Source organism: Hetaerina americana, unplaced genomic scaffold, assembly GCF_022747635.1.
Source record: "Hetaerina americana unplaced genomic scaffold, ioHetAmer1.1.p SCAF_1, whole genome shotgun sequence".
Taxonomy (NCBI): Eukaryota; Metazoa; Arthropoda; class Insecta; order Odonata; family Calopterygidae; genus Hetaerina; species Hetaerina americana.
Window position 1 is genome coordinate 62,346,763 of NW_027286069.1, and position 14,473 is coordinate 62,361,235.

At 37.3% G+C, this 14,473-nt stretch overlaps 1 protein-coding gene across 2 annotated transcripts in view; it reads right to left on the bottom strand.

The window, feature by feature from the left end:
- Positions 1 to 9,855: 9,855 nt before the first annotated feature.
- The window catches only part of LOC139692390 (insulin-like peptide receptor), a 645,500-nt gene continuing 640,882 nt past the window's right edge, over positions 9,856 to 14,473 (bottom strand). For both annotated transcript variants that reach the window (XM_071590557.1, XM_071590566.1), the window contains exons 19-22: positions 14,191 to 14,356; positions 13,076 to 13,250; positions 12,542 to 12,678; positions 9,856 to 11,125 (exon numbers count right to left, since the gene is read on the bottom strand). In XM_071590557.1, coding sequence (XP_071446658.1) covers positions 10,403 to 11,125; positions 12,542 to 12,678; positions 13,076 to 13,250; positions 14,191 to 14,356 — 1,201 coding nt within the window. In that variant the 3' untranslated portion in view covers positions 9,856 to 10,402. The remainder of the gene's footprint in view (positions 11,126 to 12,541; positions 12,679 to 13,075; positions 13,251 to 14,190; positions 14,357 to 14,473) is intronic.

Here is a 14,473-nt window from a genome sequence, read left to right on the forward strand (position 1 = left end):
TTGTATTGATGCCTCATGTCAGCAGCGACAGAGTATCAATAGTAATAAAAGGAGAATGATAAGGCTACGAAGTGCGGGCATCGCCGAACCTAAGTGTGTTCACTGAGTAGGCAATATAAATGATAAGATAAAAATTACATGAGAAGAATTACGCAGAGAAAAATATCAATGTTTACCTGAAGGATTCCTGTATAGGATATTTATAGAATTGAAAAAGGAAGTTGTCAGATATGATTCGTATGCCCACAAGAAAAATTATGAGGATAAGGTAAAACTTGAAGATAAATAAAAAGCAAAAGGAAAGCATGTAGTAGAAGAACAGAATACAATGTTATTCTAAAAATAGCCCTAGAAAGTAAAGATTAAAGGGAAAAATTGCATTTATTGGGAATTTGAATGAATGCTGAAGGAATAATGAAGTAGGTTTCGGATATTATAATCCATAAAACACTAAGCTATACATTCCTTTATTCACATAAAATTAAAACTTATACTTGTTCAACATATTAAAAAGCCACATGCTAGGTGTACATTTCTCTGGAAGTTATTTGTCAACTGCAGAGACGGATATTACTGGGAATGTTAGAATAAGGTCTACAGTGTGCTAAGTGAGAAATAATTCCGCCCCTCTTCAGAGTATATAAGGGTTATCCCAGAAGTACCCAACCCAACAAAGAAAACACAGAAATTTTGGAAAAAAATGTATTTATTTTTCAACATAATCTCCTGTCAGCTCTACACACTTATCCCAGTGATGTTCAATAAGTTCGATACCTTTTTTATAATAAGAACTGTCTTGTTCCTCAAAATAGCCATTAACTGCTGACATCACTTCTTCACAGTCGGAAAATCTTTGACCACTGAGCCATTTTTTCAAGCTTGTGAACAGAAAATAATTCAAGGGGACTGAATATGGCGAATAGGGTGCATGAGGTAGCAATTCGAACAATTTGCAATGCAATTCATGAATTTTGGCCTTTGCAATACCGGATTTGTGAACTGGTGTATTGTCTTGATGAAATAACACTTTCTTCTTAGCCAAATACGGCCACTTTTGCTTGATTTCTTCACTCAAACGTTGCAATAGGTTTGCATAATACTTACCGTTGATAGTTTTTCAAGATATTCAATAAATATTATCCCATGTGCATCCCAAAAAAGTGACAACATGACCTTGCCTGAAGATGAAACTGTCTTCGCCTTCTTTGGAGCTGGTTCTCACTTTTGAATCCATTGTTTTGATTGTTCTTTTGTCGTGGGTGTGAAGTAATAGACCCATGTTTCATCCATGGCTATGAAACAGTGCAAAAATTCTGCTTTGTTGCTGTGAAACTTTGCTAAACACTTAATTGAAACATCTTTATGATACTGGTTTTGTCAAGTGTGAACACCCATCTTGCACACAGCTTTCTCATGTCCAAATTTTCAGTTAATATGCAATGCTCTGCACTTTTTCAAATGCCAACTATGTCTGCTAGCTCGCACACTTTTAGTTGACGATCATCCCCACTTTGTGGATTTTTTTCACAGTTTCTGGAGTTGTCGCCTCATTTGGTTGACCAATGCAATGTTCATCTTGACAGCTCATATGACCTCGTTTAAACTCTGCTCCCCTATATTTTACTGTTTTAACTGAAAGAGCGGACTCAACCAGAGTAGAATCCAGTCCAGCTCTTATATTGGTTGTGCTGAGGCCTTGAAATAAAGTATTATATCACATAGTGATGAACAATTTTCACTAATTCAATGAAAACATTCACTATTGATGGCTGCCAAACAAATACTAAACAACATAGCATCTTCAAACTTGAAACATATGCTTAATAGATTCCACACTTTCTAATACAGTGATAGTTTTCAAACAACTGCCGCCAACTCGAAGTCAGGCCGGGCACTTCTGGGACCACCCCCATAGCTTTATATCATTAATCAACTGAGTTATAACTCAAATGAAAACTGAAATTTTCTAATTTCATGTTCATTTATTTTTTTGGTGTCCTCTAACCTTCAGCACCCAAAGTGTTAGGGTGACCATTTCAACTAATTTTCACAATGTGCTCACTTTCACTATGTTGAAGCATCTGAGGGGAATTAATCCATTTTTGACAAAGCTCTAAAATTTTGAATTTGTGACTCAACAGCAGTAAAAATTTACAAAGAATATCAACGCTAATTAGCAGGCTTTATCACATATGTATTCTTGCTCTTGGTGGTTTAATGCATATTACCTCTTGGAAAGTTTCAACATACTATTAACTATATTTTTAAATTTTGATATTGAATACAATAACGTATTAGTTGGAAAAACAAGCCAATCTACTTTTTGATATCTATTATATGGACAGTCATTGTTTTTATTTATGGAATCTAGTCCAACTGAGTAAAGGCTGTGAACAGTGTAGTAGTAAAGTTACCAACCTTTAAACCTAGACAAAAGTAAGTGTCCACCTAGGTATAGAACTTCTGAATCTGAATTTTGGTTGTGAATGATACACAGACCTCCAGCTGATGCTCCTTTGAAAATTATCTAGGAAATTTTTTGGTGTCATTTATATATGTCCTGTGCCTACGCTAATACGAGGGTCATCCGGAAAGTAGTACCCGTTCGTGCCGCATGAAGTGCTGACGACGCGAGTAGCCGCTGGACGAGGTCAGATAGCTTCAGTGGCTTGTCTGCCTTCTCTGAGCCAAGTTGCGTGACGCTAGCATTGCCTGTGTTGTTTCTGTGATTGTTTACAATGTTTAAAAAAATTGAGAACGCCGCCAGTTGTGAAGTGAGGGCAGTGATTAAATTCCTCAATGCAAGAAACGTTCGCCCATGTGATATTCATCGCCAATTAAAGGAGGTGTATGGAGACAATGTAATGGACGAGTCGTCTGTTCGGCGGTGGTGTCGCAACTTCAACATGGGGAGGGGGAACACACACGACGATGAGCGTTCGGAGAGACCGTCTGTCATTACAGACCAACTGGTGAGCTCAGTTGACGAATTCGTGAGGAACGATCGGCGCGTCACAATTGATGACATCTGTGAGCATTTTCCCAATGTTTCTCGAACAATTGTTCATGAAATTGTTAAACACCATCTGCATTATGCAAAAATTTGTGCAAGATGGGTCCCTCGCGTATCTCAATGAGCTGGCGGCGAAGGACTATGCAGCAGGAATACAGAAACTTGTCACACGTTATGACAAATGCCTTAATTTGCTTGGAGATTATGTTGAGAAGTAGTTTAAAGTATCCTCTTTCAAATAAAATTTTTTATGTTTGTTAATATTTACTTTTGTGTCTTTATTTCACGAACGGGTACTACTTTCCGGATGACCATCATAGTTGTTAACCTGCTGTCTTGAGTGCACCATTGTGCAATTTGATTAGCTAATGATTGGATTTTATTGAACTTTGATGGAGCAGCTGTATATTTAATTCCCTATGACTTTTCATGACTTCATCTGAGAGACTTCTGGATTTTGAAATTCTAATTAAAATAATTTCAATGATTCAAAACTATTTTTAAGCCTAATTTTTACAGATATTTTATTTCATCATGTCAGGTAAATCCACAAATTATAAATAACTATATGAACCGTACATGTGTTCATGGACCAAAAACAATATCAAGGTATGCAACAGGAAACCACAATAAATATGGATGGAACAAAAAGATAATGAATCCTGGCAACTACAGAAGTCAGCCCATTAGGCTGGATGTCATGTCCAAAAGGGTAAGGCAAGGCCTCTGCAGTCATCATCATATGAAATCCTTGCATAACTAAGCTGAAAACAGTGGAACAGAAGGCCCAGAAGTACACTGCTACAGTTAGGATAGGTACATACTTGGAATGCTGCGATGAGAATAGGGAAGCTATGAAACATCATAAAGAAAAATTCACTCTAGCAGGCATTACTTTTTGGATATTAGAAACGACTATAGAATTAAAATAAACTTACTTCTGATCCATTTGTTTATTAAAAAATAAAGAGTACAACTAGTTTTACCTGTAACAACATCATCAGGTACAATACATCTTAACTAAATAGAAGTTGATTATGATTATTCCTTAATGAGTGAAACTAGTAGTACTCTTTCTTTTATTATTAAATAGTCAGAGGATCCTAAATTAATTTAAATTCTGTGACAAGGAATGAATAGGTTAGGTGTGGGTAATGTGAGATGGAGAGACAACAGGGATTACCAGAGCAATGGATACAGAATAATTTAGAGGGGAAGAGGGAGATTCGAACTTGGAGCAGCCATAGTACTGAAGAGGAAACAGTAGAGAAGGGTAAATGCATACAGAGAACTACAGCGATAGAATTTTATTGTTAGAGATAAAAGCAGACTCAAGCAATCTAGTGGTAATACAGGTGTATGGTGACAAAGTTGTCACTGGAAGGCATAGACAGTTTGGGTTATCAATTTGAAGAAAAATTGGGAAGCTGCCAGGAAGGAAAGACCTAATAGGGATGGTGCATTGGAATGCAGTGGTAGGTGAAGATAGGGATGGTAGAGAGGTGGGAGAGTACAATTTAGGAATTAGTAATAATAATGGAGAGAAAGCTGTTGAGTTATGCATGAGAAATGTTTAGATAATAACTAACACCCGATTCAAACATTGTCACACATGGTCCTCATGGAAAATTCCAGGGGAAACATTGAAACTATATGTATATAATCATTCAACATAAACTCACATAGCTTCCTGGGAGCAGACACAGATCAATCATAATTTAGTTGTCTATCATCATTAGTACGTCAATCCTAAGACTGGTTCACTGCAGCCCTCCATTCTTCTCTGTTCAGTGATAATTCTCAGATTCCCTGATAGTTTTTCTGTTTTAAGACCTCAAATTGTCATAATATACTTGTCCCTTACTCTTCTGTAAGACTAGATTCTGCAACTTTTTCTAAAGGGTTTCCTCAATTCCGTTTCTTGGACTCTTCTATTTTCTTTTTATTTCAATTAGCTTTATTATTTGACTTGTTATCCATGGTTGCTTAAATTTCACTGCTTACTCATGAGTTCCCCATCAGCTAATTCAATATATTCTTTATTTCCTTCCATCATCCTTCTATACTAGTCTATTTTGCTGTCTATGGTTTCAGTGAACTTTTCTTTTGCTTGCTTTTCCACCAGCATCTTTGCGTTCCATCTGGGTTCCTCGATCACTTTTTTCGTCTTCTTGTAATGCAGTTGGCTGTCCATGACCACCAGTTTGTGATCACTATTTATATCTGCGCTGATATAGCTCTTACATTGCATAACTTTGTTCTTGTATCTTGTTTTCACAAGGATGTAATCAATTTGGTACCTTTCCCAGTGGCCCAACATCTTTTATGCATATCATCTTCCCAGATGTTGTTTGAAGAGGTTGTATGCCACTACCACGTTCTTCCTATTACAGATTTTGTCTTTTTCTCATGGCATTTTATATTCCCAATCTGAACTGTCCCATGCTGCTTTCCTCTCCACCTTTTCCAACAGCAGTATTCCAATCTTTCATCATGATTAAGTAAGTACTCATTCCCTCATACTGCTCCTTGAACCTTTTCCAATTGTTCATCTTCATCTTCTATTTCCTCTTCAGAATGGCTGGATTTACACCCCTGCAATAGTACAGCGTTCATAGGCTACCACTCTAACTTTATCAAGAGAATCCTCACATTATATTGCCAGCATGATTTCACTCTTCTTATCCATATCTTCTCGAGTATGATGCTCACTCCTGCAATCTTCTCGTCACCTCCTAAATGTATCATCCAGTATCTACCACTCTAGAAGTCATCTCTCCTAGCCCACTTAATCTCCCTCACTCCAAAGATTTGAGCGCTTCTTGAATCTTAGACAATTAAAAATATGGAGCATAGTGCTAAACAGATATAACACTTGATCTTGGAGGCATGAAGATAAGTGTAGATGAAGGCTTTTAAGACAAGGTTGTACTGGAGAATGGGAAAAATAAATTACATGAGGAGGAAGACAAAGGCTAAACATTTAATATTTGGACAAAGAGAGGAAGTCGTTAGAGAATATACAAAAAGGTAGAGAAAGTAAGTGGAGGAAATACTTAAAGGTCCTGGGATGTTGAAGGTCATGATAGAATACAGCATGTTGTGCACACAAGGTGGAGAGAGGAAGAGGGAAGGAGTTTTAGACATCATGAAAGGAGACAGAAGTTATGAGGAAATAAAGAAAGAAATTTTATAGGGAAAAGACGAAGTTCTCATTATATGCAGATGTGACAAGTCCTTACAGTCCATCCAAAACTTCCCTTTAGTGGCCTTTTCTAATTTTACATTATCTTGAATGAACTGAATAAATGTAACCCTAATAATTGAAGATAGGAATGAAAGTTGGAGGGGAATTCATAAAATCAGTTAGGTTTGCTAGTGATCAAGCTTTAGTTTTCCAGCTAGCTTACGGGTTCCATTGAATGCTGAATGCATGGCAAGTGAGTGCAAGGTATGGTATGAAAATAAAAGTAAACAAGACTAAAGGTTTTGTGGTTTTCAGGAAAGAGAAAGGTTAAATTTAATATGAAAATAGGAAGTCTTAAAATAGAGCAGGTAGAGAAGTTTAAGTATCTCGGAAGCGTTTTGGACCAAGGGGATCAAAGTAGTAGGGGCATAGGACACAGAATGCTTCAGGTAAAGAAGCTTTCCCAAGGAGGCAATAGATGACAGCCACATTACGTAAAGAGGTTTAGAAAAGACTGATGAAAACTTTGGTATGAAGCATGGTTTTGTACAATGCAGAACCGTGGTCATTGAAGCAAGATGATAAGCATAGATTGCAAGTTTTTGCAAAATGGGCGTGGAGAAGGATGGAATAGGTGAAATGGGGAGAAAAGGGAACAAACAAGGAAGTGCTAGGCATGGTAGGGGAGGAGAGAGGATTATTGGAAGAAATTTGAAGAAGGCAGTATAGGTGGATGCAGAGCATTTTGCCTGGCGATAGGATATTGAAGGCTGGTAGAGATGAGGAAAATGTTAGGCAAGAGAGAAAGGGATATGAAAAAGATATGAATATTGGATGGAATAAAGACAGGAAATATGCAGAGTTGAAGAGGGTTTTATAGTAGCGTGACATTTTTGAGGAAAGGAAAACCAATCGATGTACTTCCTGGTCCATAAACATCACTCTGCTCCACATACGTAAATATACTCCAAAATGTGCTCTAAAATCAGCCTATGCCTTATTGGCTGGGGGTATATGCGGACAACTTTGACCAAACTGATTTGCCAGAAAAATACTTACTATTAAGTACATTTTTGAATATTCAATCATGTAATCCAGTTGGTGAAGAGAGGGCATGACCCATCATCTATATTGATTCGGATGTAATGAACAAATTATTTGAATAGTTTACTTCATCATCCACAGGATGTTATATTTGTTATCATAATTTTTTTACAACATGGAAGGTAATTTGAGAGATGAGTGTATTGGTGAAATCTGGAACACTTTAAATAATATGCAAAAAGTAATGGTTTTTAAGTTTTGATGAATTATTGTGCAAAATTTTAAGTTTTTCAAAACTTTTGCATTAGTATAAGTTCTTTGGCATTCACTCAGTTTTGGAAACATGAATCGATGAGCTCTGAAAGTTTCTTGGGTTTTCACTGCATTTGGTGGCTTGAGTACACAGCAGTCACTGGAATTCCTGCTTAAATCTTCAGGTCGAAGGTAGATTGTCATAGTTTTTGCTTCTTTTATATGGGATGTCCCCTTAGGTCGTTGCCCTCTGATTGGTTACTGGAGAACTCTTTTCCACCCACTGAGAAGTGTTCTTGATTGAAAGTTCTTTTTTTTTACTATCTATATCGCCTATTTTATCAAACCAAGATAGTATCCCATCTCTTTTGCTATTACATGTGCTTCCTTAAAATAATATCATTTCCATGCCTGAACATGCATGGAGTGAACCAGGTCATGAGATGAAATTTGAGGAAACAATTTTAGGCAAAGAGGTACTCTGGCATGGCTCAACTCTGAGTGGCAAAGAGGTGGCCACTGTTCTGCCAAGGATGACACTGGGGAGGTGATGAGGGGGAGGAGAGCCTGCTTTGGATGATGGGGGTCCTCAGAGTGGGAAGGGGGGCTATGATCCCCTCTTCTTGCTTCCTTCATATGCCAACAAATCATCTTTAATTCACAATTAAGACAATTTGGTAGGTCAGAAAGCAAATAAATGAATTAAAGTTGGTGAGGCTAGTTGGAAATCTAGGCTTGGGACCAGAAACTAGTGCACAGCATCAATTTTCTTCCATGGTGCTAGGTCCGAGTCATACAGACTTTTGATGCTCTCCAGAATTAAACACAGCACCTCTTCCGGTGCTCCATTGGACCAGAAGCCAACAGGGGAGCCAATATGCATCCCTTTAAGTGCAATGAACTTGACTCTCTGGATGCAGTATGTGGTAGGCTGCAACCCTCTCCAGGTGAAAAAGAGCATTGTCCAGCTGAAGCCTAGCACACTTGAACAGATTGAATTTTAATCCACACCAGGCTGCCACCATGCCTGTCAACTTTAGGAGGAGAATGTCGTCGTTACTCTCTTCACCAGAATACTGCAAAGTACGGTCTCCAAGGCAATTTTAAAGAGGACCGGTGACAAGGGTACATACCTCTATCTTAAATGTGTTGCCCATGGCTGCCCCAATGTCGGTTGCTGTGCCTCTGAAGAGGTCCCCATAACCTCTACCACCCCCTCCAGCATGCCCAAGTCCACCAGTATTGTCAAGATGTATGGATTAGGGATTGAGGGGAATGCATACACCAGATCGAACCATTGACAGTTATCTCCTGCCTGCTCCCCCTCACATGGTCAACGGTGGCCTAGAGCTCAAAGTTTTGCTTCATACAGCACATCACTAGAATGAAGCCCTTCTGGAATGGAAAGGACAGCCTCTGACCACAGAGGGCCCAGGCCTTAACACAATCCATCAGGATACTTTGTATTGGACTCTTGAAGAATATCATATTCTAAGAATAAGGATTTGTTCATTTTGATAATTGAGGTCTTGAAATCCAACCTCAAATTAACATGATATTTAATTTAACCTCAAACTAACATGACTTTGGAAAATAATTTCATCTGTTTTATTCTCAATGCAATGGATTTAGAATTTTTGACACTAATATGAACCTGACTGGAGTTCCTTTTCTTCTTTGCTAGAACACAGGGTTCCATTTCTTTATGATACCTTCTTGACTAGCCAGATTATTGAAGTTAAACATTCCTGTCACTATACTTGACATGAATTTAATTATAAACCAAAATTAATAGAATGTCATTGGAAAATTCTAGCTGATGATGAATCCCTGATCTGCCCTATTGCCTACTTCCCCTTCTGCCCCTTCATCTCCTACTGACAGGAATTGTCAGAGGAACCAAACTAGTGGCCTAGTGAAATTTGAAACACTCAACCTCACACCACTCCCCACTCCTCTCACACCACATACAGAAGATGCTACAAGCAGAGCCCTATGATGAGTGGATGCAGCTACTGATATTGAGGGGATAATTACATGTACAGAAACGTACGATGAGAGAATAATTTTTTTGGATTGGTCTATTAGTTGAATGCTAAAAAATATCCCCAATAGTCTGGATAGTTACTAAAACTTTCCAGGTTTTACTGATTGACAAAATTCTTTCATAACCTTTCACTTTTCCAAATGGTGGATATCCTGATTAAGTATTCTTTTGCCAGAGGTTTTAATTTTATGATTGCCTATGGTTGCCTCTATTTTACTCCTTGCAGCTCCACCAAAACACTACATACATATATTCATAATTGAAGCAGCTGAAAAATTAACACACACAAACAACTAAGAGGACATGGTGCATTTTAATACCATATTCAAATATAACAGACAGCAAGTACACATTCTAGTTATTATTTATTTACAATGGAACTTTGTGAGCATTTAGTCTCATTTCAATACTGTTGTGATAGCAAAATTGTCCTTTCAACAAGTGAAAATAACTTAGATTGATATGCTTGTTGATCTGGAATGGAATCACCTTCGCGTGATGCTTTTGACTCAAAATGAACAGAGAGTAATGCAGCACTAATACTAGAGGCAAATAACAGCTGTAAATGAGCAGCGACAACTTGTGGAAGGGGGCTTCATTAAAATAATAAAGTCACAGTGTTTCACATTCCTTTACATCCATGCAATGTGACAAAATGGTGTTTAGGTCCCCCTTAAAGGGATTAATAAATTCAGTAGGGATTCCTGGGGATGTAATAGGATGCATATGTCCAGATTAAATCACTCACAAGAGTTACTTTGGGGAAAAGGTAATGGCCTCTTCGCTGTTCAGAATGAAGTATCTCAAAACTTCACACAAATCCATTATTCGCTTTGGCAATTTTTCGCCCAAACCTCACTCAGCACTCTGTTGTCTTCAGAACACCAGATGAATTATGACGGCCCATGACATATCCATTAGCGGCAGCACTTCCGTTGCTGACTTTGCTTCCCTTACTACTGTCACTTGAATACACACTCATGCCTTTAGAACCATCACCTCCCATTGAAGCCCATCGACCTGATGAGCTCCCACCACCGCCATGCATCTTGGCACCGCCTTCACCTCCACTCCCTTTTCGTTCTCGGTGGTGTGAATATTCTTTCCTTCCTTCTCTCTCCATGCCCTCTTCTTCATCAATGTCATCCTCCACTTCATGTATGGACACTTCGCTTCCTGAATCACCCCCAACGGAGAAGTCCTCAACATCTCTAGTCAGTCTCAGAGGAGTTGTAGGAGTCTGAGCGACTCCAGCTTCTTCCTCCTCATCGTCATCATCTTCAATTTCAGCTATTCGAGGACCTTGGAATGGAGGAACGCAAGCGATCCTGGATACAACTTGAGTAGTATCGTGATTTCTTAGTTCTTCACCCTCCTGACTGTAGTAAAAGGACACAGTAACAAATGATGGGCTTGCATCTGCCTCCAGCATAGAAACCAGGGTGAGGAAAGTTGGACGGTCGATAGGTTTATGTTGCCAGCAAATACGCATGAGTTCATATAGGTTGTCAGGGCAATTCTCTGGCCTCTCCATCACTCCTCCATCAATTACATACCGCAGAACTTGATCGTTAGACAGGCCCTGCAAAAAATACCAAAGGATAGTTTAAAAAAATTATATTTTACTCAATAAAGCTGTGCCCATACAGAAAAATCAATTTCTGTAACACATTTACTTAAATAGAAGCACACCAAAATGCAGCATCAGAAGGTGGTTATTAAATTATTACAGTCCAAGGCATGGGATTAAATCACTATTATTAGAAAAATTTACAATATATTCTTCCCATACAATACTAAATTCTAGAAAAAAGTTCAACTTTGAGATGATGAAGTAAATGTTTAAATCATTGCTATCACTCATTTGCAAAGAAGTAACCCAATTAGTTGCCATATGATAGATACTCTAACAACCAACCAGAGTGATCACTACTAAGGCAATTGAGAAAGGTAAAAGATCACTTTTTGCTATGCCTTCCAGAGTGTAAAACTAACAAAGCTAGGCAGGAGACCAGTTCCTTTCCATTTTCCACCTAATTCTAAAAAATACCTGATATTCAAGCAATTACACAGCTTTGATAAAGCTGGAAGCATCCAGAGATAGCACCTGAATTTGAGCCTAGGCTCTATGGCCAGAAGCAGAACACTGGGCTACCACATCATCCTAATATTGTGCATTGATGAAATTTTCAGGTGACAGCTTTTACTTCGTATCAGTTTGATTCCAACTAACCATGCTTTCAAATTGTGTGAAATTTTAGAAGGAGTTGATTTCAGAATTTGCATACTTCAGTTGGGTCATTAAAATGGTGACTTAAATTGGAAAACTTATAGCATAAAATAATTGATATAACTTGGCTTATAGTGAAGCTGAAATTCATTCAATATAGGCTTAAGTTCATGGGGGCATTGAGGTGGAAAAAATCTTATTAAAAGTGAAAAGAGTATTTTTCAGAGGTTATAGAATACGTACACACTTTGTAAAACTCCTTGATCCTTTGCAAAATAAAAATATATTCGTATCATCCACTTTAATTTTTTTAATTAAATTAACCAAGCTAGACACTACCATTTTCAAGGTGAAGAGGGATAGGATACTTGAAATTGGGTTGCAAATAAATTTTCCGTAAATTAAAATAAATTTTGTATAGATTTTCTTTTGGAGCTTTTCTCTCTCCACACAAACTAAAGACCCTGCGGGAAATCGTCAAAAGAACTTTCATGAAATATCATCCCATTATTCAAACCCTTTCTGAGGTCCAAGGAAATGGTGTGTGATTAAAATACAATATTTCATTTAAATCATAAAATAATTAAAAATATTTGTCCATATATATATTCATTACAGTTCAGTTTGGTTACAAATCAATGTGAAAAAGTGAAAAAGTGTGTAAGTGAAAAATTTTATAATGTAAATTAGTAATACATGGAATATATTGACAGGGTACATTAAGCTTTAAATAATCTATTTGCGTGAAGCTGTAAATTTTAAGCTCACCTGATATGGTTGAGATGCCAAAGTTGCCATTTCCCATAAAACAACACCATAACTCCAAACATCGGAGAAACTTGTAAATACTCCATCCTTTAAACTCTCTGGTGCCATCCATCGAACTGGTAATAGTCCTTTGGTTCCTGAAGAATTATGAAAACTTTTATTAATTTATGAATCCAATGTCTAGCATTATATTAAGCCAAGTATTCTGATTTCCATGAATTCATTGTTCTTCAGTTACATTTGAAATGTTCTGAAGGAAAGGCTCAGAAGGAGAAAACCTAATATTAATGAATATTTATTTCAATTTTTACAATGATGTTCATATGCCCTACATATCTTTACAAGTTTTTTCATACCAAAAATCACCAGATGACAGTGATATAATCTACCTGAGGAGACTAGATTTTTTTTAACTTTCAGTTATGAAGTATACAAATTAAATAGAAAGGGTACTCATTTCCACAATGAATTCTGAGGGGAGAAGGATTTAAAAATCATTTAAGTAAGCTTAGGTCGAATTGCATGCATATTTACCTTTCCTATAGTAATCAGTCTCATAAATATCTCTAGTCATCCCAAAATCTCCTATTTTTACAGTAAGATCATCAGCCACCATGCAGTTCCTTGCAGCAAGATCTCTGTGAACAAACTTCTTTGCAGAAAGATAGGCCATTCCATCTGCAATTTCTATTGCCATCTGCAAAATACGCTACAAAAAGACACAAAAAGATAAGTACCTATTTGATGATTTTTCACTTTTTTATTAAATATAATGAATCCTTCTGACATCCATTTATGAAAACTCAACTAAAGAATATTTATATTAGAAAACATACAAGATCAAAATACCTATCTTGAAAAATATTAAAATTTTACAACTGAATTTAAACTGACAAGTGAATAACAAATTGATTTGACTGTCTGGTTCAACATCATCAACCTGAGGTTCATTTTATGTTTTTGCATTAAATTGAAGCAAAGAAATGATCTTCAACAAGATAAATACTTTTCATGAGATTGTGCAAACAGACCAAGCTTACAGTTTGAATGGGAATACACATAAAAACAGGAAATGAATGGCAAAAAGCCACACAAGGCTTGAATGAAAGTCTAGGAATTTATAATGGTGATTATGATACTCATTGCCAGATAACCGAGATTTAGGATTGTAATATTCTGAATAATGACTTTTATAAGTTTCATAATTCGGAAATAGACAGCTGAACAGCAGTGATGATCATTATAATATTTAGTAGTAGTAGTATTTCAGGGGAGGTGACCGACTTCTGAGGTCATTTGCACCATAGGGGATGGACAGGAAAGAATGAAGGGTGGAGAGAAACCTGGCATCGGCATTAGCCTATTCTTTACAAAAGGCACCAAGGGGTCCCCAGCTTAACGCCCCATCTGACAGATGGCGTACTCACTCAAAGTGCCCTCCACAAAGCACCTCAAAGAAGGATCGAGATACCACTGAAAAATATTCAACACTGCCAGGATTTGAACCCGGGTCCTCTAGGTGGGAAGCCAGTACAATAGCCTCCGTACCAATCCCAATCCCCTATAATATTTAGTAAAATGATATTCAGGGCAGTGATCATATGTAAGGAGGAACGTCACTATAGCTGAGAATATTCCAAATCACAAACCTTTAGGGTTGGAGGTTGTCTTCCATGATCAACCCCAGTATCTGGCCGATGGGAGCGTAAATATGTCTTCAGATCTCCATTAGCCATTAACTCCATTACCACAAGGGTTGGTTGCCCTTGAGACACGACTCCCAGCAAACGCACCACATGATGTGTATTAAACGTCCTAAACAATGAATGAAGAAAGATAATTTGATTATTTATTTAATAAAAATAAATTTCAACCTAAAAAATGACCTTAATACACCTACTAGAATGTTTTTTTACTAACATATCATGCAGG